Source organism: Pipistrellus kuhlii, unplaced genomic scaffold (assembly GCF_014108245.1).
Source record: "Pipistrellus kuhlii isolate mPipKuh1 unplaced genomic scaffold, mPipKuh1.p scaffold_m20_p_1, whole genome shotgun sequence".
Lineage (NCBI taxonomy): Eukaryota > Metazoa > Chordata > Mammalia > Chiroptera > Vespertilionidae > Pipistrellus > Pipistrellus kuhlii.
The window spans coordinates 187,173,320-187,199,405 of record NW_023425404.1 but is presented as its reverse complement, the minus strand read 5'-3'; the positions used below and the strand labels follow the sequence as shown (position 1 = coordinate 187,199,405).

The 26,086-nt window shown below is 37.2% G+C and overlaps 1 protein-coding gene across 1 annotated transcript in view; it reads right to left on the bottom strand.

Moving 5' to 3' along the window:
- PPARGC1A (PPARG coactivator 1 alpha) overlaps nt 1-26,086 on the bottom strand; it is a 98,110-nt gene that overhangs the window by 37,092 nt on the left and 34,932 nt on the right. Inside the window, exons 3-5 of the mRNA XM_036419434.2 lie at nt 4,501-4,695; nt 2,404-2,526; nt 1,328-1,532 (exon numbers count right to left, since the gene is read on the bottom strand). Coding sequence (XP_036275327.1) covers nt 1,328-1,532; nt 2,404-2,526; nt 4,501-4,695 — 523 coding nt within the window. The remainder of the gene's footprint in view (nt 1-1,327; nt 1,533-2,403; nt 2,527-4,500; nt 4,696-26,086) is intronic.

The window sequence follows — 26,086 nt, the reverse complement described above, 5'->3', positions numbered from 1 at the left end:
CACCTGAGGCCTTAGACAGCTATGTGTCTGTCCCCCAGAGGACTGGTTCTGCTCTGGGAAAAACTCCTCCAGTGTGTGAGGGGCCCATCAGGCCTAAGCAAGCTAAAAGAATTTGGCTCCTCTACATAAATGTATTTCCCTGAACTGGAAGAAAGGGATATGTAGTGATTTTGAGGTAGCCACTGTGAAAAACCTAACTGGGAGCCAATTTAACATATTAAAGAAAGACTCCTAAAAAAGCTGGGCTTATGGTGAGCTGGGGATGAGAGAGGGAAAGTCAAAACACTGGGGAAGGAAATGCTGTTGAAAAGCAGCAGCAGCAGCATACCAGTGCAAAGCAATCATGGTTCATAACAGGGAGGCGGGGCTGCTGCTCTGCAGCTGCACAGGGAAGTTAGGAAAACAAAAGGGAAAAGAGAGGTGGCTGTTTATAAATACTATATTAGCAAAGGCCTACTTCCACTACAAGGATAGAGGTCAAGTTCACAGAACCAGGGATATTTTTAAGCAACGACAACTTTTACAAGTTCTTTTTGCACCTGTAAGACTAGAATTTTTGAAAGGAGGAGCCAAAAACAAAAGAAAAATTTATCTCTGCCAAAAGAGGTTTCCCCCAAATCAGCCTGATCTGCCTCAGAAGCCTTCTGATAATGTAGGGGGGTAGTACAAAATCAATCTAGCTGTTTCATTTCATCTAGGCAATCGTTTCTTTAGATAGAAAGCAAATTTTTAAAATTCTAGAAATTTCCAAATCCTTATTTCCAAAAAGAAACAAAAACAAAAACACAAAAACAGTTGAGAGACCAACATGTACTCTTAAAAAAAAAAAAAAAAAACTAGGAAAGAATGCACTTAATAACCACAAGAGGCTGCATAATTGTTATTTACAATTTCTTAAGGTACATACACAGCAAGTCAACAATGCCTTATTTTTTCCATTATTGAAAGAGGGGGAAAAAAAATAAAAGCTCTGTAATGAATCACCTAGCCCAGCCTGCCCAGAACTTCAATGACCTCAGCATTTCAGAGCTCCTGTAAACCTTATCTGAGGTTTCAATGCTTCCCTCTTCCTCACCCACCTACTCGGCTAACATTTCAGGGGCCATTGGGTGATTGTGAATCAGGCTGCACATCAGCTAAATAGGATATGTTCACCCTGTGTCCACAGAAGGATTATTTTCCCCCATCTACAGTGCAGTGCTGAATTCTCTTTCCAGAGTGAAACTGTGGGCATGGAAGCCCGCAGTTTGGGCATCGTCAGCCCAGTGTATGCCGGCTCACCCTTTGGCACTCTCACCCACAGACTACGTGTTGGCCCCCAACCTACCTTGTAAATGTTGCGACTGCGATTGTGTATGGGACTTCTTTTTGGAGGTGCATTTGTCTCTGCTGCTGTTCCTGATCTCTGTGGGTTTGCTGTGAGGAGGGTCATCGTTTGTGGTCAGATACTTGAGAAGCTCTGAGCAGGGACGTCTTTGTGGCTTTTGTTGTTGACAAATGCTCTTTGCTTTATTGCTCCATGAATTCTCGGTCTTAAAAAACAAGGCATAAAGAAAGCTAAAATTAGTGAACTGAACCTTAGCAGAATGGATATAGGTTTTCTGAAGAGATGAGATTTTCAATGAAGTGTTCAGTCTAAGTGTACTGGATCTATGAGCTGTGAATAATTGTTTGCAGAACAAGGAAAGAAAATTACATTTAAAATTCCTAAATGACGTTTATGCAGCTTTTTATTTCATTTCTCCTACATTGCAATGTTCTTACTCAGCAACATGTAACTAACAAGACCCTACAGCGCCTTTACTATGAATAAAAAAAAAAAAAAAGCTGGTTTAAACCTTAATTTGCCACTGATTGCCAGAGCCCAGTATTCACAATTCTCTTAAGTATCCCTTAACGCTCCGTTTTCACTCGCAGTGAATGGCAAGACAAACATTGTTTAATACAGCCCGCTAACCGAATTATGTCATTGCCAGCATTCCATCCAATTAATGGCAGAGACAGATCTTTTGCGGTGATTCCAGAGCCATCTTTCTCAGGTTGGACAGCTGGCAAAACAGCAACCCTGCATCTTGAAGTCACTTAGAGTTAATACCAGCCTATCAGCAAATTGAATTGCAGCCCGCCCTGCTGCATGTATTAATACAATGAGCAAGGAGCAACAGACGGCAGAACTTCCATTCCAATTGTCCAAAGACAAAGAGCAAATGGGCTCTGCCTGTTTGAAAGTGGCTGGAGTGCTGCTTCTAGACACCCATGTCAGAATCAGTTTCAGCATTGTGAAGTGGCTGAGGTGCCCAGACCCATGAGCAGCACAAATAAGCCCACGACTGGCTTTACAGCTTCAAGTAAAAACCCTCTGGGACTTCCCCTCCTGTGTTAAAAAAGAGTTTACTTTTGTACCTTAACGACTGCAGGGTTTGTTCTCATCCTGTGACTATGGTTTGCATGGTTCTGGGTACTGAGACCACTGCATTCAGTATAACTTAGCTGAGTGTTGGCTGGTGCCAGTAAGAGCTTCTTAAGCTAGAAACATATCAGGGAATGGGAAAAACAAGAGAGTTATGAGTCTTCTGAGCATTAGAATAAGTCATTAACATTTCAAACTTAAAATTCAGTCATTGTAGTGATAAAAAAAAAAGTAATTCTATCACACCTCAGCACAAAAAGCACTAACAAATGTGTATTTTAAAAAAGTAAGAAGTTTGGCATTATACTACCACCTGTGAAACTATTTCCTTTTTCTACATTTGAGACTTAGTGTTGTCTACCTCAATATTTCATTTATATAAAGGGGAAAGGGTCTTCCTAACAGGATTTCCAAATCACTGCTGGGTGGGAAAAGCTGCCTTGCTAAATGAGGATTTGGGGCGTAGAGGGAATATATGGATGTTTTCCCATCAATAACCCAAATGAATCAAGTGGCAATAAATTAAAGATTCTGTGATGTTCTGAATCATGTTACATAATAAAGTATAATACTTGACTGATTCAAAGAATACTTGGAATAAAAGAATGGCTATTTTTGGTGAAGATTTGTAAATAGCCCTAGACAGTTTTGCTCAGTCCGCTTGCGGACTGAAGGGTCCAGGGTTCCAGTCCAGTCAAGGGCACATGCTCAGGTTGTGGGCTGGATCCCCAATAGGGGGGCATGCAGGAGACAGCCAATCAATGATTCTCTCTCATCATTGATATTCCTATCTCTCTCTTCCTCTCGGAAATCAAATATATATGATTTGTAAATGTATAATCAGGAGATGTGGGTTTTGGCTTAGACAAAGAATTTACTGTCTTTTGACCTCTGTTTATTTGTTTAATTTGAGGGTCTTCTAGACCTCCCTTCTTAGACATGTAGTATGATTCCAGGAAAACAGCACCTCCTAATTGAGCCAAATGTGTGGATGAATGTAAAGAAATCAGAGTCTTAGACAGCAAAGCAAACAATATTGACAAATGGAGAAAATGGGGATAAAGAATAATCACTTATGAGAGATTTTCTTCTAGACCAGAAATCTCAGAAGGCAAAATAATACATGTAAAGTGTCCATGTGTTTACTTGGAGTGTTTTTAACATTTAAAAATGTAGAAATGGGCAAGAAACAAACTCTAATGGCAGGTAGAAGCACATTACTAAAGTTTGAAGGATGGCATTCTGTAATTTACATAGTGTGTTCTTGCATCAGATTTATGGCAAATGACAAATGGCTACCACAGATGAGAAGGTAAAACTGTGTCTTAGAACTAATAAAATTCTGGTCAAGCACTGCATTGAAAGGAAAATTCACTCTTCATTGCCAACAAATTCACTCTTCATTGCCTATCATAAATTTTGGTACGTTGGTTTGCCAGTGTGCTATTACTTTTCAATCTTCATAAGAATTATGGATCAAAAGCCTTAAAATATTACATATCCCTTGATATACCTTCTATTTCTAGAATTGCATGCATAAGAATAAAACTACAAATATGTCAATGATTAAACAATTTATAATAGTAAAAATAGAAAAGAAAAACAACACTAAATATCTAACCTCAGGGATTAATTAGTAAGTAGAGACATCTCTGAATAATAAAATATTATACCACCATTAAATAATGCATACATTTAAAAATTCAAAAGCATGTCAATACTGTACCTTAATGATAGAAATTTCAATTATTTTGCATATTAGAAGTTACTAGAAATTACAGGTGAATATTTAGTCTGTTCTCTTTGGTTCCTAGATTTTCTAAATTTCTACCATGAAATGTAAGTAATACTAAGAGGAAAAAAAACATTGACACAAAAGATAGTTTAAAAATGTAGTTAGGCTCACATGAAGACTGTATTGTCAATATGTTTAAACACAGAACAGAATTTGCAACTGCAAGCATGTTTGGGGATTGTTTCAGCATCAATCTAAGTTAAAAATCCAGACCTTATTGTTACTACATCATACCCATGCAGCGGGTAGCCAGAGGCAACTCCAATTCGTGTTAAACAGTAGGAAGGGTTCTTACTAGAGACGGCTCTTCTGCCTCCTGAGGCGGAGGGGTGCCGTCAGGCATGGAGGAAGGACTAGCCTCATTCTCAGTGGTCACATCTCCATCTGTCAGTGCATCAAATGAGGGCAATCCGTCTTCATCCACAGGCAGACTGTCCAGTGTCTCTGTGAGAACTGCTAGCAAGTTGGCCTCATTCTCTTCATCTATCTTCTGCAAAAACAGAAGACAACGTGAGTGAGTTGACATTGGGAGATGGGTAACACCATTAATCAGTATAGATTGGACATGTTTAGCCAAATGAATAAGAAAATACATGAAATTTTGAATGTTCATGCCAGAACACTAAGATCACATCTTCCTTTAACTCCAAATTCACTTTTGGTCTGAAACACACAATTAATTAGTATCCCTTCTGTACCAATTTCTGATTGTTGACCTGTCCAATTTAGCAATTTATTATGTCAGTGCTTAATACGGCTGTATATAATTCTGTCTTGTTCACAGTTATTTTCCACATGTTTATGTCTTATTTCCCTAACTAAAAAGATGTGATTTAGAGAGTCTGAGGCAACTTGAGAGAATTTTGACCATCATCTCTTTAATCCTACACAGCACATCTGTGGAAATGTGTAGAACACTGCTTGAACATCACCAGAAGCTAAAACTATACCAAGAGAAACTCCACTGTTATGATTTCAGTTATAATCTCATCACTGAATGCTCCCCAGTCATTTTTTCCCCTAACACTTTTCCCAACTTTAGTCATAAATTTATAACTGCCTACTGGACATTTCTACCTGGTAATAGCTCCCTCATCTCCAAACTCAAACTTATTACTATCTCTCTTGACTTCTCATCTTTGGGTAACAATTTTTCAGACCTAAACTTTGGAACTACTTTGAGTTCTCTTTAGCTGTTCAGTTGCTAAGTACAATCTTACTTTGCAACATTGCTTAAATGCATTCATTTCTGTGGCCAATGGCATCTAGTGCAACCTTACTTCTAGTGCTGGATCCTCCAACCATACTCTAAATCATTTTTTTTTTTTTTACATTCATTCCCACAAACACATTCTTTTTTTAAAATATATTTTATTGATTTTTTTTATAGAGAGGAAGGGTTAAGGATAAAGAGTTAGAAACATCAATGAAAGAGAAATATAGAACAGCTGCCTCCTGCATACCTCCCATGGGGGATGTGCCCACAACCAAGATACATGCCCTTGACTGGAACCAAACCTGGGACCCTTCAGTTAGCAGGCCAGTGCTCCATCCATTGAGCCAAACCAATCAGGGCCCAAAAACACATTCTTGAAAAACTGTTGTTCACTCCACAAATATTTTTAACCACTTATTCTATGTCAAAACCATGTTAGGTGTTGAAGGTACAAAGAGAAACAATAAAAAACTGCACCCCTCTAATACTGCTCTAGTAAAAGGGAAGGACCCATAAACAGTTTATTATAAAGGATAGTATTTATTTCAGTGGTTTCAAGCTCTCCCAAACTGGAACTTATGCACTTTGTTTATAGGAAAATATTCTATATTAATTATATTATACTAGAGGCCTGCTGCACAAAATTTGTGCTCAGGTGGGGTCCCTAAGCCTGGCTGGCAATCAGGGCCAATTGGGACAGGCTGATTAGGGCCACGCTAGAAAGAAAGTGATGGTTGCCAGGCCAGGCACAGAAAGAACGGACATCAGATGCCAACACTGCCATCATTTGCGCCCTGCCACTGTGCGGTTTCCCGCCTTCCCCACCCCCTCCTTCTTTGCTGCCATGCCTCCACTGTGATGGGTGTGCAGTGGGCCCATTAGGACCTGACAGCCAGGGAGTGAGGATGGGGCACAGGATGTTGGTTGCCAGCCCCAAGGAAGGAGCTGGCCCTCAGCACCCCTGGGAAAGGGGTCACGACTGCTACCACCCACCCCTGGTTCTCTGTCATAGCCCAGAGGCAGGTCCCAATTGGACAATCAGAGCCTGCCAACTATAGGGAGGGACTACAGGAGGTTGGCCAGCAGGCCCTGATTGGGCTACCTGGGCCTGCCAGCCTGGGGAGGGACCATGGGAGGTTGGCTGGCCAGGGTAGTTTGGCTGTGGGAACACACTGACGACCAGGGGGCAGCTCCTGCATTGAGCATCTGGCCCCTGGTGGTCAGTGTGCATCATAGTGACTGGTTGCTCCAGTCGTTCCTGTCATTCCAGTTGCTTAGGCTTTTATATATATAGATAGCTGGACACATATTATAGTATAGGTAGTAGTCACTGATTACTTGCTAAATAGTTCACTGGTCTGCATTTATTGCATAGGATGTATGTTGTGCATATAACTTTCTTTTCCTTCTGTTAGCATTTCACATAGTTTATTCAATTTGACTTGTTTCATAGGTCCTTTTTAAAGGTTCTGTGTGCTATGACATTAACAATAGCTAAATTATCTCATACAGGTCTTATTACAAAATGCACCTAAGCTGCTGACATCTAATGAAGCCAGCAGGACCCACACTCCCTTTCTCTCTAGCAGTGAACTCCAGTTAATTGACCTGACAAAATTACAAGAATCACAGAATAAGACAGCTAATCAGAAAATCAAATTGTATCACTGGAGAAATTAGGCAGGTCTTTATCATGTACACATTCTATTTTCACATAAAATTGTTTTTCCTCATTACTGATCAGCCCCCATCCAGATTTCTTTCTGTTTTGAATTCAAGATGCCATGAAGAGCTATTTGCTACTCAGTGGACTTTACTGGGCATGTTTTCCATTTGCATAATACCCCTCTCTAATTCCTAATGCTGTTGGATTGGATGACATTGTGTGTGGAGTGACAACTATGTGAGTTTTAAGACTCTAATGCACCAGGAAAATGTTAACTTCAAAATGGTACTACTTCCAGCAACTGACCAATTCCTTAACATCAAAATTGCTCAATTCAATAATAAAACTTACTGAACATCCCTCTTTATCCCTCAGTTCTTCTGGACAATGTAACTGTAATAATAAAAATACTGAAGTATATTCCCTTATTTTCTAGCCAGTATCATAATTTGATATCTAAAGATTCCAATCTCCTTATTTTTATTTTTATTTAGAAATCCATGTACCAAAAAAGCAAACCAGGTTATGAATCTGTTCTGAATAAAAATTATAATAAGATAAAATATATATTATTGCAAATATATAAAATATATTTAAATATTGCAAATCATGAAATTTATATTCTATAAATATCTCCATATAATCTAATTAAGATAATTTTGAAAATGTTTAAAGCACAAACACACATATATATTTTAATAACTTGGATATTTTCCAAGTGTCCCAATTTTATAAGTATTTATTTAAAATTTAAAAATAGCTCAAGAAAAAATAGTTAAGATTATTCACTAATAAATGAGTAGTTTTGTTTATACCAATATATATTTTGTGTTTGGCTTTCCTACAATCTGACAAGCCTCCAGTTGCTTTAATCACATAATACAATAGTGCTTTAGTTTTATCCCTGGTGTAAACAAGCTATAATAATTCCAATCAAGTCAAAATTACAAAGATCACTTAAATTAACCAGTTTCCCCCAAAATTCATTAATAAGCCTGGATGAATGTATACCAAATGCAATGCCAGAAATATCATAGGTTGATAATGTTATAATTATTTTACAAGATCTGATTAAATGGCCAACTATTTAATTCTCCTCTCTACTGGGGCCACAATGAGGGGTAAGAAGATTTGAATTGTGTATCAGTGTGTGTGTGTGTGTGTGTGTGTGTGTGTGTGTGTGTGTGTTGGGGTATGTAGGTAGAGCAGTGTGGTGTTCAACTATTATGGAACAGGAAGGGTTTAATCAGTAAGTGTCCATTTGCAGTAATTTGAATCTCTTAATAATCATCTCTATATGTGGATGACTTCCAGAGGTTCCAAGACCAATTATTTCAGGAAGGTAGTTCTCTAAATAAGAAGAAAAGGATGCTATTATTTCAAATTCTCTGTTTCTTTAACCATAAAAATTGGGGGAAAGTCTGATATTACCAATGGAACTTTTCTGTTGAAGCTCAACAGATATTCCTACATGTAAACTTGAATGGGCATTGCCCCTAACTATGACAATTTCAATTAGTTTACCATGAGTTTCAACAACCAAATACCCCCACAAAGGCCATGGATGTGACAAAAAGAACTCTGTTAAACAATTAATGTCACTTTCCATTATTGCTTTGGTCCCAATTGACAGAATACGCAGGTCAAAGCAGCTGCAGAGGAAGCTCACTGGGCTAGTAACACATGTCCGTTTGCAGGTGACAGGTCCTGGGAACACATTCATCAGTAAAACCACATTGCAAGATAACCATTCAAAGATTTGACTCTGAGACTGCAAATGACTGTTCTAACAAAAACATACTTACTAGCTTCAAATAAGTTTTTATAAAAGAAAGAAAAGCAGCACGGTGAGGAGAGAGCAGATCACCAATTGGATAGTGGAGTAGAGCAACACAAACTGAGCTCAGCCTTGCAACTGACAGCTGATGGGTGCAGCCAGGTACAAACCAGCCAATAGGCATCTCCTCCATTGAGCTCTAGAGCAATCAAGCAGCATTTCCCAAGGTGGGGTTCAACCTTGGGCTCTCCTTACACAATGCTAGTCCGCTGCTGTTCTTCCCAACCTAAATAAAGGTCCATGTGACTGTAACACTTCATTCTCTAAGGGCTCTCTAAGAATAAAGAAAGCACATCAACAATAACTCATTCAAGGTATAAAGAATTTCCAGTGACAGATGATATGCATACATGAATATGAACAACCCAAATTTAGAAAGTGCAACAATTCCAAAGCAATGTCATATCTTTAATAAATGAGAGTTCAGAACAGTCAACAAAATCAGAAAGTTCATGACTCTTCTTTGGGACTGCTGGGTCCCGACATGACCTGTACAAAGTGTTCTGTATTTCAAAAGGCACAGTGGAAGGAAGGAAAATACTGCCCCTTCTAGTGCCCAGTGTCACCTCAAAATTAAAATATTGGATCCAGTGTATAATCACTGGGCCCTCTTCCTTTGTGAGCAATTGGCAAACAGATCTCCCAACTGGTTACATATTCTGGGACAGACAGTGCATTTCACTCATCCAACTACACCTGGAGAGTGAATAAATCCACTAAATTAAAGAGGAGATCAGGGACTTTGAATTGCTAACTGACACTTGAGGGAGAAACCCAGAGTGAAACCAGCATGTGGTATCCCCACGATTTCTAAATGCAGGCTATTATGGTGGGACCATGCCTTGCTCAAGATAGTCATTTTTTCCACCTCTTGTAGAATTGCAATTACACTCTGTGTCCCTAGATTCTCACACTCGCTTGATCTCTGTTTGATAAAAATAGTTTAATAGCCATTTAATCACAGCTTCATTATCTTAGCTCTCTTAATGTGAATTAGGCCAGGAGGATTCTTGCTTCCTCATTATTCAAATCATCAATAAGATAGAAACAGTGGGATCTTCTTATCACTCATTAATCAGTTTCAGTATCTTAGGTATTGTTTACTCAGAGATCAATCTGTGTGAGAGGTCACTTAACCTCTCTGAGCCTCTATATTTTTCTGTATAAAGTTTCAGGATATTATCTGCCTATTCCTATTATAGAAGTTTTCTCCACTCATAATTAATAGGGAGATAAAAAGAGTAGACAATGACTTGAGAATTTCTGAAGAAGGTGCTCAATAAACATTTCAATGTACATGACCAACTTTTCAATTACCCAGGTTTAAATTTCATTCTTTGAGCAAGATATACCACTGATTTTCAGCACTGGGCCTGCTTCCTCCAAAATACCCAGTATGCCTTGGGGTTTCTCCTTGCCCCATCCTGCTAATTTGGAAGCAGCTAATGAAGACAAAATTAACTCCTACTTTAAGAGAGCCCTAATTAGGAAGGGAAATCTGCTACAGGAACATCTGGTAATGTATTCTGAAGCCAGATATAAATTACATTTTTGGATTATCCACTATTTTGGATTATTTGTTCTACAAGACCCCACCAGAAGTTGAAATAAATAAGTGAGAAAGCAACTTTATGATAGATTTAGGAGTTCAAATAAGGACTACACTTGGTCGTAGGAGTTCGTTTCCTGAATGTCCATACATAAAGATCTGTACCTCAGTTTCATGCACAAAAAGCCAAAAAAACTTGTGCATGTATAAATTTTGATTTTGATGTACAAAGTGTGATTCAAGATTTGCAAGTAGCTGAATTTGCAATAAAGATTTTTTTTTTACTGAAATAAAATGTAAAAAAATAACAATTTAGACTAGACCACTGAAATAGAATTAGAGGGTTTTAGCTTTCTTTAAAAAACATTTTAAATAGTATAGATATTATGTTGCTGATTGTTTATTGTGCATTTCCACTCAATGGTCTAAACCTGTACCAAAAAGGTTGTTTAATATTTTGAATATTAAAACAAGAAGGTTTCTCTCTTTTCTTTTTTCTTCCCTTTATCTCCTTGAATGCTTCTCTTATACCAAGGAAAGAGCACCCACAGTGTGTCTGCTCACCTTCTTACACCCCAACAGAAAATGGACAGAATCCCCACCTAATGCTTCTTATAAATTACTAACTTATACCCCATGCAGTAGGAAGAGTCCCTAAAACAAACCATGAGCTTTAGGTTTAGTATATGGAATAAAGAGTTTTCAAAAGGGGGTGGGCATCTGAAGGTAGGATAAAAAGGACATAAGCAATCTAAAGCATATATGTGTAACAGAAACATAATCAAGAAATGAAGACCACAATGTATAATGTTATACATGTCTTATGAAAGCACTTTTGTATCTATTTATTTCTTACAAATGCCCTAAGAGTTAGCTTATTCCCCTATAATTATTCCCAAGAGAGATAAGATAAGGACTTTATGTGACAAGTATTTGCCCTGGGGGATACCAAGGTTGCCAAAATTTAAGGTTTTACTGATTTAGTGGCTAGCAGAAAGAAGGCAGAATTTAATTTCACTAACTGGGTAACTCACCATGGACATATAGTCTACTTAAAATATCATATATGTAAATGTGTCTATACATAACATCCCATACCCCTCCTGACACATAAATTTGCATATCAAGTGCACATATTTAGAGTCTACGTAAATACATTTAAATCTTTTAAGTGTAGTCCAAGATATTCAATTGTAGTTGACTATATAAGTATATAATAAGCACATGGATTCTTTCTTCCAATTATCTATTCTAAGGAAAGCAATGATGATACACTGAAGATAATTCCCACAAAAATAAAATAAAGTAAGCATCAAGTGGAAACAAATATAAGCAAAACTGAATTATCTCCTCAGATATATTTATATCTATTGAAGTCTATATAATTCCTGTTAATATCAAGGCTTCCATTTAAATAGGTAAACATGCACATTCACATCTGTCCTTCAGCTCCATTCTAACTTATTAGCATATATTTCACACTCATGATCTAATAAGCATGTACTGAACATGTGAGATTCATTCCTCTGAATAGATTACATGAGCTAAAAGTATAAAAACAGAGGTTCAAATGAAAGATCTAAGAAAATCAGAGTTAATTCACTCAAAATGAGCTACTTATGGGTGTGGGGGAAGGATGAGTTTCATTACATTTCTCAAACACATCCTCAAATTTACTAGTAAACTAAGAGAAAAACAAGGCACTGTGTAAGAAAAACCAACACCAGACTGGAAGTCAAAAGAATTGCTTCTAGATTCATTTGCACTATTATCTAGCTACATGGCCTCAAATGGAAGAACTCAACTCTGGCTGTATTGGGCAAACCAGAAAGATAATCCTATAGCTTCCCAGTTAGCTTCCCAGATTTCACCCTTGCCATTTTCCATCCCATCCCAACAATCCATTCTCAACACAGAAGACTAAGTCATTTTGATAAAACCTAAGTCATATTGTGGCCTTCCTTTGACCAAACCATCCATGGCTTCCCATACCTCTAAGAACAAAAGTGAAAGTCTTAAGAGTGACCTACTAGACTAGGATCACCATATAATGTATCATCCAAGCCAAGAACACTTTTCTCAATGAGGGGGTGAACTATAGATAATCCGCCACTCAGGGGTTAATCCAGACAATTGTGGGCTAACTGAGATGTATGGTCAGTGATCCTATACTAAGATCCACATCATCTCATCCTGTCAACACCCCCATTTATCTGTCTGAATCCTTTCCAATCACTCTGACCTCTTCATAAGTCCACAAAAATGTCAGGCATTCTCCCTACAAAAATGTCAGTCATTCTCTTGCCCCAAGGTCTTGGCACCTGCTGTTTCCCTTGCTAGAAGGATCTTCTGCCAGATGGCCACATGGCTTCCCCCTTTATCCCCTCATTTACTCAAATGTCATGTTCTCAGTAAAACTTTCCCAACTATTCTAGGCACATCCTATCTATCTTCCTGGCTTATTTTCCCTTTGACACTTATTTCTGTTACTCAATATAGATTTGTTTGTGATCTACCTAAAGTAGAAGGTCTGTAATGCCTACCTGATAAACTATCAAAACACTTGGAATATAGTAGATGTTTAATAAAATTAAAGAAGGAAAATAACTAAAAAGTCTAACCAGTCCTAAGTAGCTAATGTGACTTTTCGTTTTTCTATTGTCATTGCTGTTTGGTCTGCACATCCTACTTCTCTCCACCTCCTGCAGATGTAGCTTATTAATGTTTATCTTAGGCTATGACTTAAAATTAGCTTGCATTCATTTCCTATACACCAGCTGATAGGTCAGGCAAGTAGCCAATATATTCTTAGTGGGAAAGAAGTCAATGAACAGCGACAAGTACAGAGGAGCTAATTCTGAAATTAGTCCCAAAGCTCTGAATCTGTAAAAGTCAATGAAATGTCCATCTTTTATAAAGGAAGGGTTTGGAATGCATCTTGTCAAAGCAGAGAATTATACCAATTCTAGTGTTTGGGAGGACACTAGAATGCATCATCAAGCAATTAATTTGCAAATATCTATAAATAAAAAGAGCCAAGATGATTTAGGAGAAAAAAAATCATGCCAGACTAACTTACTATCTCTGTCCATACATTAGGCTCCCTAATCAAGAGAAAACAATTGATGTGATTTATCTGGACTAGAGTGTACTTCTTCATTCAATACTACATAACACACTCATGGTCTTAGCCAGAGGTTTTTTTGTCTTTGTTTTTGTTTTAAACTGTATTCCATGGAACCCGGCACATCCATCCAGTTACTATAAGGATTGATTATAAATATGACAATACTAGAGGCCCAGTGCACAAAATTCCAGCTCAGGGCATGGTGGGGATCTCCTTCAATCCAGTCTGAATCCTTTCATAATCCAAGACCCCTCAGGGATGTCCAATTGCCAGTTTAGGCCCAATCATCCCTAACTCTGAGCTTGCCTAATCATCCCTAACTCTGCCTGACTGCCTGATGGCCCCTAACCATTCTGCCTAGCTGCCTGATCTCCCCTAACTGCTCTCCTGCCTGCCTGATTGCCACTAACAGCCTTTGCCTCTGCCCCTAAGAATACAGCTTCATCCAGAAGGACATCTGGAATGACACCTGGAAGGTTGTTCGGCTGTCTAGTTTAATTAGCATATTATATTTTTATTATTATTTTCTTTATAAAATTGAACTCATACACATTATAATGAGTTTGTTTTTGGAAAGCAATATGCACACTCAAATGTCTTACCATTTCAATGCACTAGAAACCACTACTACATTAACCTGCCAAGATGAATCATTTTGTGTTGGTCTTAGGAATAAAAATATCTTGAGAAGTAAGGGTAATCAGGTTAAAACCTGAAGCCTTTTACAAATACTAATTTCTATGTAGCAGAATATTCTCAATCCTCTTTGATCAAAACAAAGTACAAAATAATCAGTTGCTAAGATTGATATAAGATACTGATTATCATCTTAAACCCCAATGTCACTTTTTTTTCTGTTCATTTAAATAGTATCATAACTATTATAATAGAGAAGTATTATTTTAATTTAAAAAATAGTCAATAGCATCTGACCTTTACTAAGTGCTTCTATGTGCTGTTGAGTTAATTTCTTTTCATGTACTATCTCATTTAAACCACCCATTAACCCTATTATTAGCTCCAAACTCATGGCGCTAATGAGAGACAGGCAGAGTTGGATATCAAACTAGAGCTATCTGATAAAATCCTGTTCTCACTTCCTATATATATTGGAATTTAATGAAAATTATTAGAACAAAAAACGGGCATAAATACATGCTAGTCTAATCTATTTTCTTATCAGTTAATTATCAACAGATAAAAACTAAGAGGGGACATTCAATTCCACCCCATAAAGCAGAATTAGTCTTCCATGTAGAACAAGGAGGTTGCTTTTATTTATTTATTTATTTATTAAATTATCTTTATTGTTGAAAGTATTACAGATGTTCTCCCCTTTCTTCCCCTATTGACCCTCTCATCCCCACTCCCACCCCCCACCCCAGGCTTCATGGTACTATTGTCTGTGTCCATGGGTTATTTACCTATGCATATAATTTTTTGGTTAATCTCTTCTCTTCTCGTACCCTCTCCTCTGAGATTCATTAGTCTGCTTCATGTTTTTATGTGTCTGGGTCTGTTTTGCTTATCTGTTTACTTGGTTCATTAGACTCCACATATAAGTGAGATCATATGATACTTGTCTTTCTCTGACTAGCACAGAAGGAGGAGGTTGATTTTAGATTGCTTCTCACTGTGTATTGCTGACCCAATGTTACTATGTAGTCTACCTCTACTCCTACTGGTAGTGGTTTGCTCTACTACTGGAATGTTCTTCTTTTGTTTACATAATTTTCATCCTTCTCATCCTTCATTTGCTTACATAATTCCCTATGCCAAAGCCTTCGTTAAGTGTTCCCTCTTTAATGGGATGCTTTAAATCCAGCTCATACTTGTATATTCAACCTCTTAAAGCCTTCATAAGGATAACCTGGATCCCTGGACAGAAGTACAAATTTCTGGGCCCCATTGCAGGACACAAAATAAAATCTCCATATCAGTTTCTCCACTTCAGCAATATTGAAATTTTGGGCTAGATAATTCCTTTCTGTGGGATTCTGCCCTGTGCATTTCAAGATGTTTTACAGTATGCCTGGCTTCTGCACATTAAATGCCAGTAGTACCTTCCAATTATGACAACAAAAATGTATCCACATATATTGCCAAATAATTGCCAGAAGGCAAAGCTGCCCCCAGTGGAGAAATGATTGCTTGAGGAATAGTCCAGAAAGCTGAAGTTTTGATGAGCAGTCAAATGATTCTGGCAATCATGTAAGTTGGTTAAGTTGCTGTTTTGTGGCTGTTGAACAGTGTAAAAATCAAGTTGGAATTTATAGTTTCAAGTATGCTAGATTTATCCCCTCTAACACATGCAATTATAAAAACTCTTAATAGTTATTAATAACATTTTTATTTATTTGATGTGAATTCTTATTCCCTATATTTTACATTAATGTGCTTAGATGTTTCACGATCTATGCTTCCTTGTTGATTACAGCTTATTGTTTGTTAACTTCATGCCTTTCTTTGTGATTAGTCATATGCTATTTCATTCTTTTTATTGCCAATCCTCCTCCTCTTTCTTCAACATTTTCTGACCATCACAATTATCATAAAGTTCATTTTGATTAAAGTCTATTTGATTACATATACCATACTAAATTATTCTTGAGAATTTTCCTCTAAATACTGTCATAGAATTTTTAAACATTTCTTGACTTCTCGAGATCTTTTTACATCTCAGAAAGGGCATAAAAGCCATATAAGATTTTTTTATGTTGTTATGAAAGAGGCAGTGAGGCAAAACACAGACTCTGAAATTAGAATGCCTGAGTTTGCATACTGAGTTCATCACCTACAAGGTGTGTGATCACCAGCAATTTACCTAACCTCTCCGTGGCTCTGATTTCATGTCTGAGAAGTATGTTATAATCATAAGACTTATATTGTAGGGGTATTTTGAACATTAACTGAGCTAATCCATACATGGAGTGCAAATCAGTGCCTGGTGTATAGTGAGGACTATGTTTGCTGTTATTACTATTGCTGTGATTATATTATTGTCCTCATCTGCTACATTGAATTCAAAATAAGTGAAACAAAATGTGGATTTGTTGGGAAAGAATTACATAATAAAGGGAACATTAAAGTTAGACTTTGAGTTGGAGATAAGGTATAAACAAATGAAAGGGAAAGGGAAGAATATTCTTTCCTTTATAAGGGAAGCCTACAAAATATAGAGATTTTAAGTATAGTATTAAAATCACTAAATACATGAATGCCCAGAAATGCTTACAATTTGTAAAAAGGTCATTGTCTATCTGTTACTTGTTGGGATTACTAAATTAGAATTAAAGAACATACTTTGATATAATCACTAACTGCTTGTATGCTTATTGCATAGAATAACTACCTGAAATCCACACCAAGATGAACTATGACATCTACATTGACATACCCTCAGTTCTGCACACATTTGCAGACCTGTACCATATTTATTGTATATTTACAGGTACAGATATATTTATTACTTACACATATTTAATGAGTGCATACTATGTGCTATAATGTTTCTAGGGAATTAATTTTAGTTGGAGGAGAAAGGATAGCAAAAAAACAAAACAAAACAAAACAAAACAAACAAACAAACCAAAAACCAACGCACAAATGAGCCTCTTTTGATATATGTATATGGAGCTATTTATCTATATACATACATATAGAAAGAGAAAAGGACAGAGTGTATTTATAAATATGTACATATATAAAGAGAGAACATAGAGTTTATATAGGTATATAGATAGGGGATATATCTCATACATATATGAGAGAGAGAACAGAGAGTATGTATTCATAGATGCAGGAAAAGAGACAGCATTTGGAAATATTTAACAAACATTACACATAGGCATTATTCAATGAGCACAGCAGCAGCAGGATTTCAGAAAGGAGGCCTACTGCAAATGACTTATAAAGTTTTATGGTTACAAATTAGTAGATATTAACCCTGGACATATGCAAGATTTTTTTAGAGTAACTCTGTAAGAAATATCTTATAGGAATTCCCCATTTCAATTAATAAATTATCAATAAGATAGCCCATATTCTACCCCAATGTAGTACTTAGAAGGCACCATCCCCAAAGCTAGTGCTATCTATACATATAAAAGCCTAAGTGACCATTATGACCGAACGACCAGAATGACTGGAAGGAATAGTCAACTAGTTGCTAAGATTCACAGGAGCTCAACACAGGAGCTTCCCCCTGGTGGTCAGTGTGCTTCCACATCCAGCCTCCCATGGCCCTTCTTCCAGATGGCCAACCTCCAGGGATCTCCCCACAAATCAGCAACCCCCCCATGGGCCTCATTGCTGGCCAGGCCACAGAACCTCACCCATGCACAAATTCATGTACCTGGCTTCTAGTTTGTTCATAAAGACTTAACACCATGAGATATGTGTGTACACCCTGCAGCTGCAGATACCTGGTGCCTGGATCAGACCTATGTGGTGTATTAAGGTTGGAGATGTCAAGATATGGGTGATGTCAAATGATCTGATTACTGCAATACTCTGGCAATAGCATTAAAGTGGAGAAAATTATCTCAGGGTGGTTACAAGCTATTCAGAGGCAAGGATGTCCCCTCTGTGGGGCTATCTAGGATGAAGGAAATCAAAGTGTGCTTTCTGATAATCCTCTTTGCTGCTTCTGGCCCTTCCCCCAAGGGAATGGGAGCCATTTACAGGCTGAGATTGGGCCTTAAACTCCCTGAGAATATTTCTTTTTCCACTTAAGTGTTCTGCACAGAGTTTTGGGCTGTCAATAAACACTTGCCAAATAAATACAATATAAGAAATTCATCTTCTCAATGACTTTGTATCTAAGTATTTCATGAGGGTTTAAGTTTCCAAAGCATCTAAATCTGCAATCTCTTAGGATTTAGAGATTGAGCTTCTTTTAATGCCAGACAGAGTGGACCCCTTGTGAAGAATATTTAAATACTTTATGCTGCAGAATCACTCATAATGATCACTGGTTTATAAGTGGTGAGCATGCCCAGTAGGTTAGCCAAAGTGACTACTAATACCAACAGGGACATTTTTTAAAGGACATTTTTTGATGACTGCATTAAAAAAATCATATGTGCCTATAACAACATGGGAAATGGACCAAAGATATACAAACAAAACTGAATAAATATTTAAGACTTATAGAATGACAAAAGGAGATAAAGTCATTTGATGATAGGCTCCAATAATAATCAGAAATACCAAAAATAACAGCTAGAAAAGAGTTAACTCTCCAAATACATGATCTTGGAGATGAGAAGACAGATGCCCAATGACTTAAAGAAACTTTCTCCAGGTCAATAATTAAAAGACAACTCATGTATTTGTTTGGATCCTATGGGCTCCTTAGTTTCTTTATTATACTATGTTGCTTCCCAGAAGAATAGACGGAAATAATAATGGCAAAGAACTTTTTTCATACGCTTGCCATTTTTCTTTTTGAGGCCTGAACATTGTTTAAAATACTGTAAATGGGAAGTCTCTAGTGCACATCTCTATAGAAACACTGGATGTAAGCTTCTTGGGAAAAAGAATCATGATTTGTATGTCAAACTGAATGTCAAAAAAAATGTTACAAATATTTATTGAATATCTACTATATACCGGGCATTCTTAAAAAAAAAAAATCATTACTTAAGAGAGAGGAAGGAATGAAGGGAAGAGGAGGGAAGGAGGGAGGGAGGGAGGGAGGGAGGGAGGGAGGGAGAGAGAGAGAGAGAGAGAGAGAGAGAGAGAGAGAGAGAGAGAGAGATTATTCCACTTATTTATGTATCCATTGGTTGCTTCTTGTATGGGCCCTGACCAAGAATTGAACCTGCAGCCTTGGCATATGGGGAAGACATAAGACACTCTAACCAACTGAGTTACCTGGCAGGGTACCAGGCATTCTTGACACTGAGGAAATAGCAATAAACAAAATAATTATTAAGCATTCCTGCCCTCAACGAGTTTATTTTAGCAGAGGAACACAAATGATTAACAAAATCAATTATTGTAAATAAAATAAACTACTGTGAGGAATAAATAAATGTATAAAGCAATAAATACTCTACTTTTATTTAAGGAAAGCCAAATAATTATTAAAATCATATTTATTTATGAAAGCAGGGCATAGTTATTTTTCTTAGAGGAGCTTTTATACTGGAACAACTTAGAAACACTTAAATCTGTAAAACCGTCGAAAGTACAATTCTTAGTACAAAATCTTGACTCAAAGAAAAGCTTCCTGCTGACAGTCTTTTACACAAATTAAAAGATGCCTGTAGAGCTGTGAATCTCCACTTTGGCTATATGTCAGAATCACATGAGCATTTAAAAAATACTTATGTTTGCCTTCCACTCACCCCAGAGAAATTAAGTCAGTATTTTTGGAGGTGGGAGCCAGAGCTTTTAAATGCTACCAGGGTGGGACTATAATGGGTTTCAGTATTATGAATTATTCCTGCCAGGCCTGTGTAGCTCAGTGGTTTAACATTGACCTATGAACTAGAAGGTCACAGTTCAATTCTTGGTCAGGGCACATGCCTGGGTTGCAACCTGGTGCGCAGGAGGCAGCCAATTAATGATTCTCTCTCATCATTGATGTTTCTATATCTCTTCCCTCTCCCCCTTCATTAAATTAAAAAATACATATTTTTGGGAAAAATAATTTTGGTCCTATGAAAGGTTGAGTGACAGAGTTTTTGAGGGAAGATGAAATATTTGCTATAATCTATGTTACAGGCTGATGTAGACAAAACTTCCCCATCAATGTAGACCAGAGTCCCACATCAAGATGCCCTGAAGCCCTCATCTTTCCACAGAAGGTGGTTGCTTCACCTTCATCCAGTGAGTATCAAGTCTTGTCCCTGTACTATGAAGGCTATCTTTCCTGGGTCCCAGTCCTCACCTCAATTACCCACAGCTTTGACCTTTGAACCCCTTGGTTAGTTCTTGTCAATATCTTTCTCCAATGCTAGATCCTTCTTTAATACCCATAAGTGCATCATATAGATCTATGTGATGTATGGCCAGGACATCCATCAGGCAAGAGCCTATTACGATGACTGCTGCCATCAGATTAGATTCCTTTTCTTTAGTATGTATTTATTTACTTATTTTTATATATTTTTAAAAAAATTTTATTGGGGTGACATTAGTCAATATGATCATATAGGTTTTAAGTGTGGATTACTAATTTACAAAATCTGTATATAGGATCATGTGCCCATCACAAAGCAAAAACCATCACGATTACCGTATTTTCCAGTGTATAAGACGACACCCTAATTTTACAGTTAAAACATAGGATTAGGCCTATATTTGCTGTATAAGACTCCCCCCCACTTCAAAGAAAAGACTTACTTTGCCGTCAAGATCTGCAGATAATTTTTGTGCAATTTTGGTCTTTTGCCCCTGATTTTTTGGTTGACTTTTTTTTGTTTCAAAAGTCGTCTTATACACCGGAAAATACATACATTACAGTGACCTCTGACCATAGGCTGAGTAAGCTATGGAAGCTTAAGTTCACCCAGGAGAACCCACACAGTGGCATGCTACCTTCATGAAAATGATGACATAGATGTATAGCATTGAATGAAACATACCCTTTAGATCAGCGTTTTTCAGCCGCTGTTCCGCGGCACACTAGTGTGCCGCGAGATGTTGCCTGGTGTGCCGTAGGTGCAGACAAGACAAGAATTTTATAATTTTTCACTATTTTGTTTACTTAATATTTCATAATAAAGTAATTATAAAATACTTTCTTTGTGTTTATTTGATTCCTATTCAAGAGAATTACTTTATATATAGTCCATATAGGCACAGAGTTAAATTTTTTAACATTTTCTAATGGTGGTGTGCCTCGTGATTTTTTTTATGAAACAAGTGTGCCTTTGCCCAAAAAAGGTTGAAAAACACTGCTTTAGATATTATGAAGGCAATCAAGAAAATTGGAAAAGTGCTCTTGTCTACCCTGTGACCTATGCACATAGATTGGGAACCATCTGTAAGAATAAACTCCAAATTATTACAAGGAAGTGAAACATCAGATGACTTGATTTGTCTTCTTTTTATCTACATGTAATAAGCATATTTTTATTAATAAATTAAAATATAAAAATAAAATGCCTGTGTGGGATGTGACTACTAGGACAAGAGAAAAACTTAAGTGAGACTGAATAATTGATCTAGGTAAGTCCAGGTCAACTCAACTTTTGGCCCTTGCATAGAATCCACTTTCCTTAAGCCTTAATTATCTCATCTGTGAAAGGGCAGCAGTGAAACTTGCTATGTCTATCATTTAAGGTTACTGGAAATAAAAGTAGCAAAATGTTCTGCTTTGCAAAAGAGTAAGAAGCATTCTACAAAATCATAGTGCTAAAGATATATGTATCCCAGATGAGGATAACTCAAAAAATATTTACTAAATTAGAGGCCCAATGCATGGAATTCATGCAAGAGTAGGCCTTCCTTCCCCTGGTAACAAGCCCCAGCTTCCCTCAGGCACTGGGACCTGGGCTTTCCTCAAAGCCCTGGCTTCATCCAGAAGGTCTTCTGGAAGGACATCTGGTCTAATTAGCATATTACACTTTTATTATTATAGATATGTATTATACTTACATAGTTGAATACTTCACTTTATTACTTCATTACAACACTTCACAACTCAAGACAACTATAACAACCTTTATAAAAATAATGACAGAATTTGCCTGAGATTCTACAGCAAAGGCCACAAACAGAGACAAGAAACCATTTGTGCCTTCTCCCCTGAGTCCTTGTTTCCCTGTGACATCACTGGTTGTATACGAACCTTCCAGGTCTATTTGTGGTGATGGTGTCAGCCAGCTGTAATTTGTTCAGGGCTGAAACATCTGATACTATTCTGCTAAAGGTGTCCCTGGAGTAGACCCTTTCACAACCAGGCACAATATGAAAACATCAAGCTTTGGCAATTGATAGAAAAATAGTTCTGTGTCATTATAGTATTCAACTTGTCCCTGGAAGAGTATTGGGTCCTTCAAGATTCCTGAAACTTTGACCCAAGGTCTCTTGTTTTTCTTCTGTTCCTGTTGATATCATGCCAACAGTGAATACTTACATTTTTTAGAATACTTCTTTAAGAAGAGGGAAGAAGTCCTCAGCCTAAATTTAAGTCATTTGATATCCATGGCCATGTTTTATTTGATGTTATTACTTCCCTCCTTTTTTTCATTCATTTGTAGATTTAGAAAATCTCTGTTGGATGGCAGGTGTCTGAGTCACACAGCAGTGTTTCTAGCAGACACATCCCTGTACTCGTGATGTTTACAGCCTGGCTGCCAGCAGTCGTTGGTATAGAACATAATTATTTAAATGTTAAATAAAGGGAAAAGTAGACTTAAAAATCAAAACATGGGGCAAAAGAAAATTGAAAATTAGAGGAAATGGAATAAGAAGAACAGGATAATCCTTACTTTTTATCATCGCTTTTAGTTGGAAATGAAATACTTTTTTTCTCTCATATTATACTCTTTGTTTGAACTATGGACATCAGAAAATAATTATTTTCTGTGATATGTGAAGTAAAGTTTTAGTCACCAAGCACAACTCTTCAACTGCTCTGCTCTTGAATATTGCCAGATCTTCTCTGGGGGCTACAGCAGCAATAAAGCATTAGGAGACAAACGGAGTTTTCTTTGAGCATCAGTGACAGTATTATTGCCACGAAGGCCAAATAAAATCAAACCACAATCTACCAGGAAACTAGAGAATAAACTCATGTTTTGGAAAAAACTGTCAATTTCTGTGGAGTGCAAACATGTCAGGAAGATATAGCCTCTTTCTAGTAGATAATACAACGGCGGCAGCTTACTAATGATTGAACCTTGAAAAAAGTGAGGTTGCTCTAAAATTGAACTATTTCAAGATAAAGGCCAATTGAAAAAAATCAAGGTTGACAATTAGAAGAAAATAATAATCTTTGAACTCTTGCTACTTGCTAGGGCTGCTTCTTAGCACTTTGCATATGCTATTTCTTTTTATCTTAACAATGCTCTGAAATAGCTATTATATTACCATTTTACAGATTTAAAAAATGAAGATTAAAGAGGTTAAGAAACTCACCTAAGGTCCCATAATAAATGTGGCCAACTGGAAATTTGAACCCAGGTCCCCTCTCTTTGGTGCCCCTAACTTTTCCAGAGTATTTTTCCAATGGCAGAATTCAAACCTCATACCTCCAGAGGTGTTCATTTGAGTATAACTGTTAATTTTATTTTTAATATTTCTTTGGGGCAAAAATAAAGTTCAGTGAATAGACTTCTAGTGGGGGGGAAAGTCACATGTTTCATTGCTTCTAATGAGTTGCTTCAGTTCAGAAGATTCCATTACAGTCTGACAATTAAGTTTCTAAAAAACTGAAGAACCACTAATTGACTTATCCATCTCACAAATTCGAGATCCAACTAGTGCCCTAGAACACAACTTCCATTATGGGACCAAAAGTTATTGACATGTTGCAATCCACTTGGCAATTAGATTTGCTTTGGGTAAACTGCCTATTATTCCTGCACTGGAGGTGAAGTTCTGATTTGGAACATACACTGGCACATACACATATTGCAGGTAACAACAAGCTGCCTTGAGAACAGCTGTCCTGTGACCAGCTGCCCCATCAGAACCAATGATAAGACATGGTTATGCTGGGCCCAGTGCACTGGCAGTAGACCCAATAAAAAAATGTATAGTAATGGAAACCATAGAATCTTAGGAAATACAGTTGATTTCACAGAGTATCAAAGGGTCACTCTATTCAATTTATAGTCGAGACTGGGCACAATCTTAAAATAAAAAAATAAAAAAGACACGGAAGCAAGCTATCTTATCAGTTGTCGAAGACTGAACATTTACTGACTATATAAGGTAATTTACTGATTACCAAATAAATGTGTTACTTGTGTCGATTGTATTTGGCTCACCGGCTTCTAAAGAAGTTAATGCTGTGAAAGCACTAAGGATGTGTCAACATGAATATGTTCACTGCTCTGTTCAAGCTTCAGTAAGAGTGAACTTGTATAGTTCTATATTCCACTAGTAACAGTAAAGTTCTCAGGAACTTTGCTAACTGCTCAAACTTTTGCTGTATGATTTATCTTTCAGAGCTATTTACAAACAAGAACACTAGTATTAAGTATACTAAACCTGGTGATCTCGAACAATAATGTGCATACAAATCACCTGAGGATGATGATAATCTGTAGATTCTGACTCAGGGAGTCTGAGGCATGCTCTGAGATTGTGAATTGCTAACAACTTCCCAGATGATACTAAGCTACTGGTCCATGGAACACAGGTTGAATAGTAAGACTCCAGTTTTCTTCATTTCTCCATCAAACATGGCATGTTTTCCATAGTACTTCCCCCACCATGCAAGGCAGAAATTACAATTGCTCCCTACTAGAAAGGCATTCTATACCCTTTGAATAAAGTCTTATTTTATGTCACTTCACCCATTCCAGCTCAGGTTGCAAACCTGAGGCCTTCAGACCACAACTAGTCCAGACATATGTTTTGTTTAGATAATGCGGTATCTGCCTACAAAAGCTTTTAGACACTGTTTGGTTAGTTAATGATATTTACTAAACTTAAGATTTCATCTAGAATTCCTGTTATTTTCAAAACAAAGCAAATCAGAAGTCCTGAGAAGCAGCTGATCATTACATAGGAGATGACCCCATCCACCTCCCTCTCTCCCCACACTGTAGCCTTGAGTGACATAGACTTTCTGTGGCCATCCTCATTGTATTTCCCATCGGTTTTGGAGTCACTCACTCCTCTGATTTTCATTTTCCTCACATTTTTTCCTACATCCTCATTATGGCATCTCCAATACAAAATGCTTTCCACATTTCTCTTCTTCATAAAAATCCTAAGTATAGCTTAAGATCCTGTTGGAATTTTCCTGTCTCATTAAATAGTACCGTATTCTCCGACATATAAGACGACGCCCTAATTTTACAGTTAAGTCAGAGAGGCGGTCTATCAAAAAAAAAAGGACTGGTGTTGCCTCGGAAGTGAGGGGTAGTCTTATACAGCGAATATAGGCCTAAACCTATGTTTTAACTGTAAAATTAGGGCGTTGTCTTATACGCTGAAAAATACGATACTTCAGCACACCAACTTAGCTCTTCTAACATACCTTAGCACACATCACACCATGTTTTATGTTATTGTTTAAAACCTAGTTTTTATTCATAAGCACATTTTATCAACCTTTTTCTATGTAGTGAAATATATATGTACAAGATACATGACTAAGATCCACATGTGGGTGTATGTGTGTGTAATTGTACAATAATAACCTCAACTTTCAACTAGACTGTAACTGTCACTGGGAACATTACAATGTGCTATGGGATCTGCAAGTTAACGGGATGATTCACATGAAGTCATTACAATGTTATTTGTTATTTTTCTTCTGAAGCTATGATAGTTCACCTTTCACAGGTTTTTCAT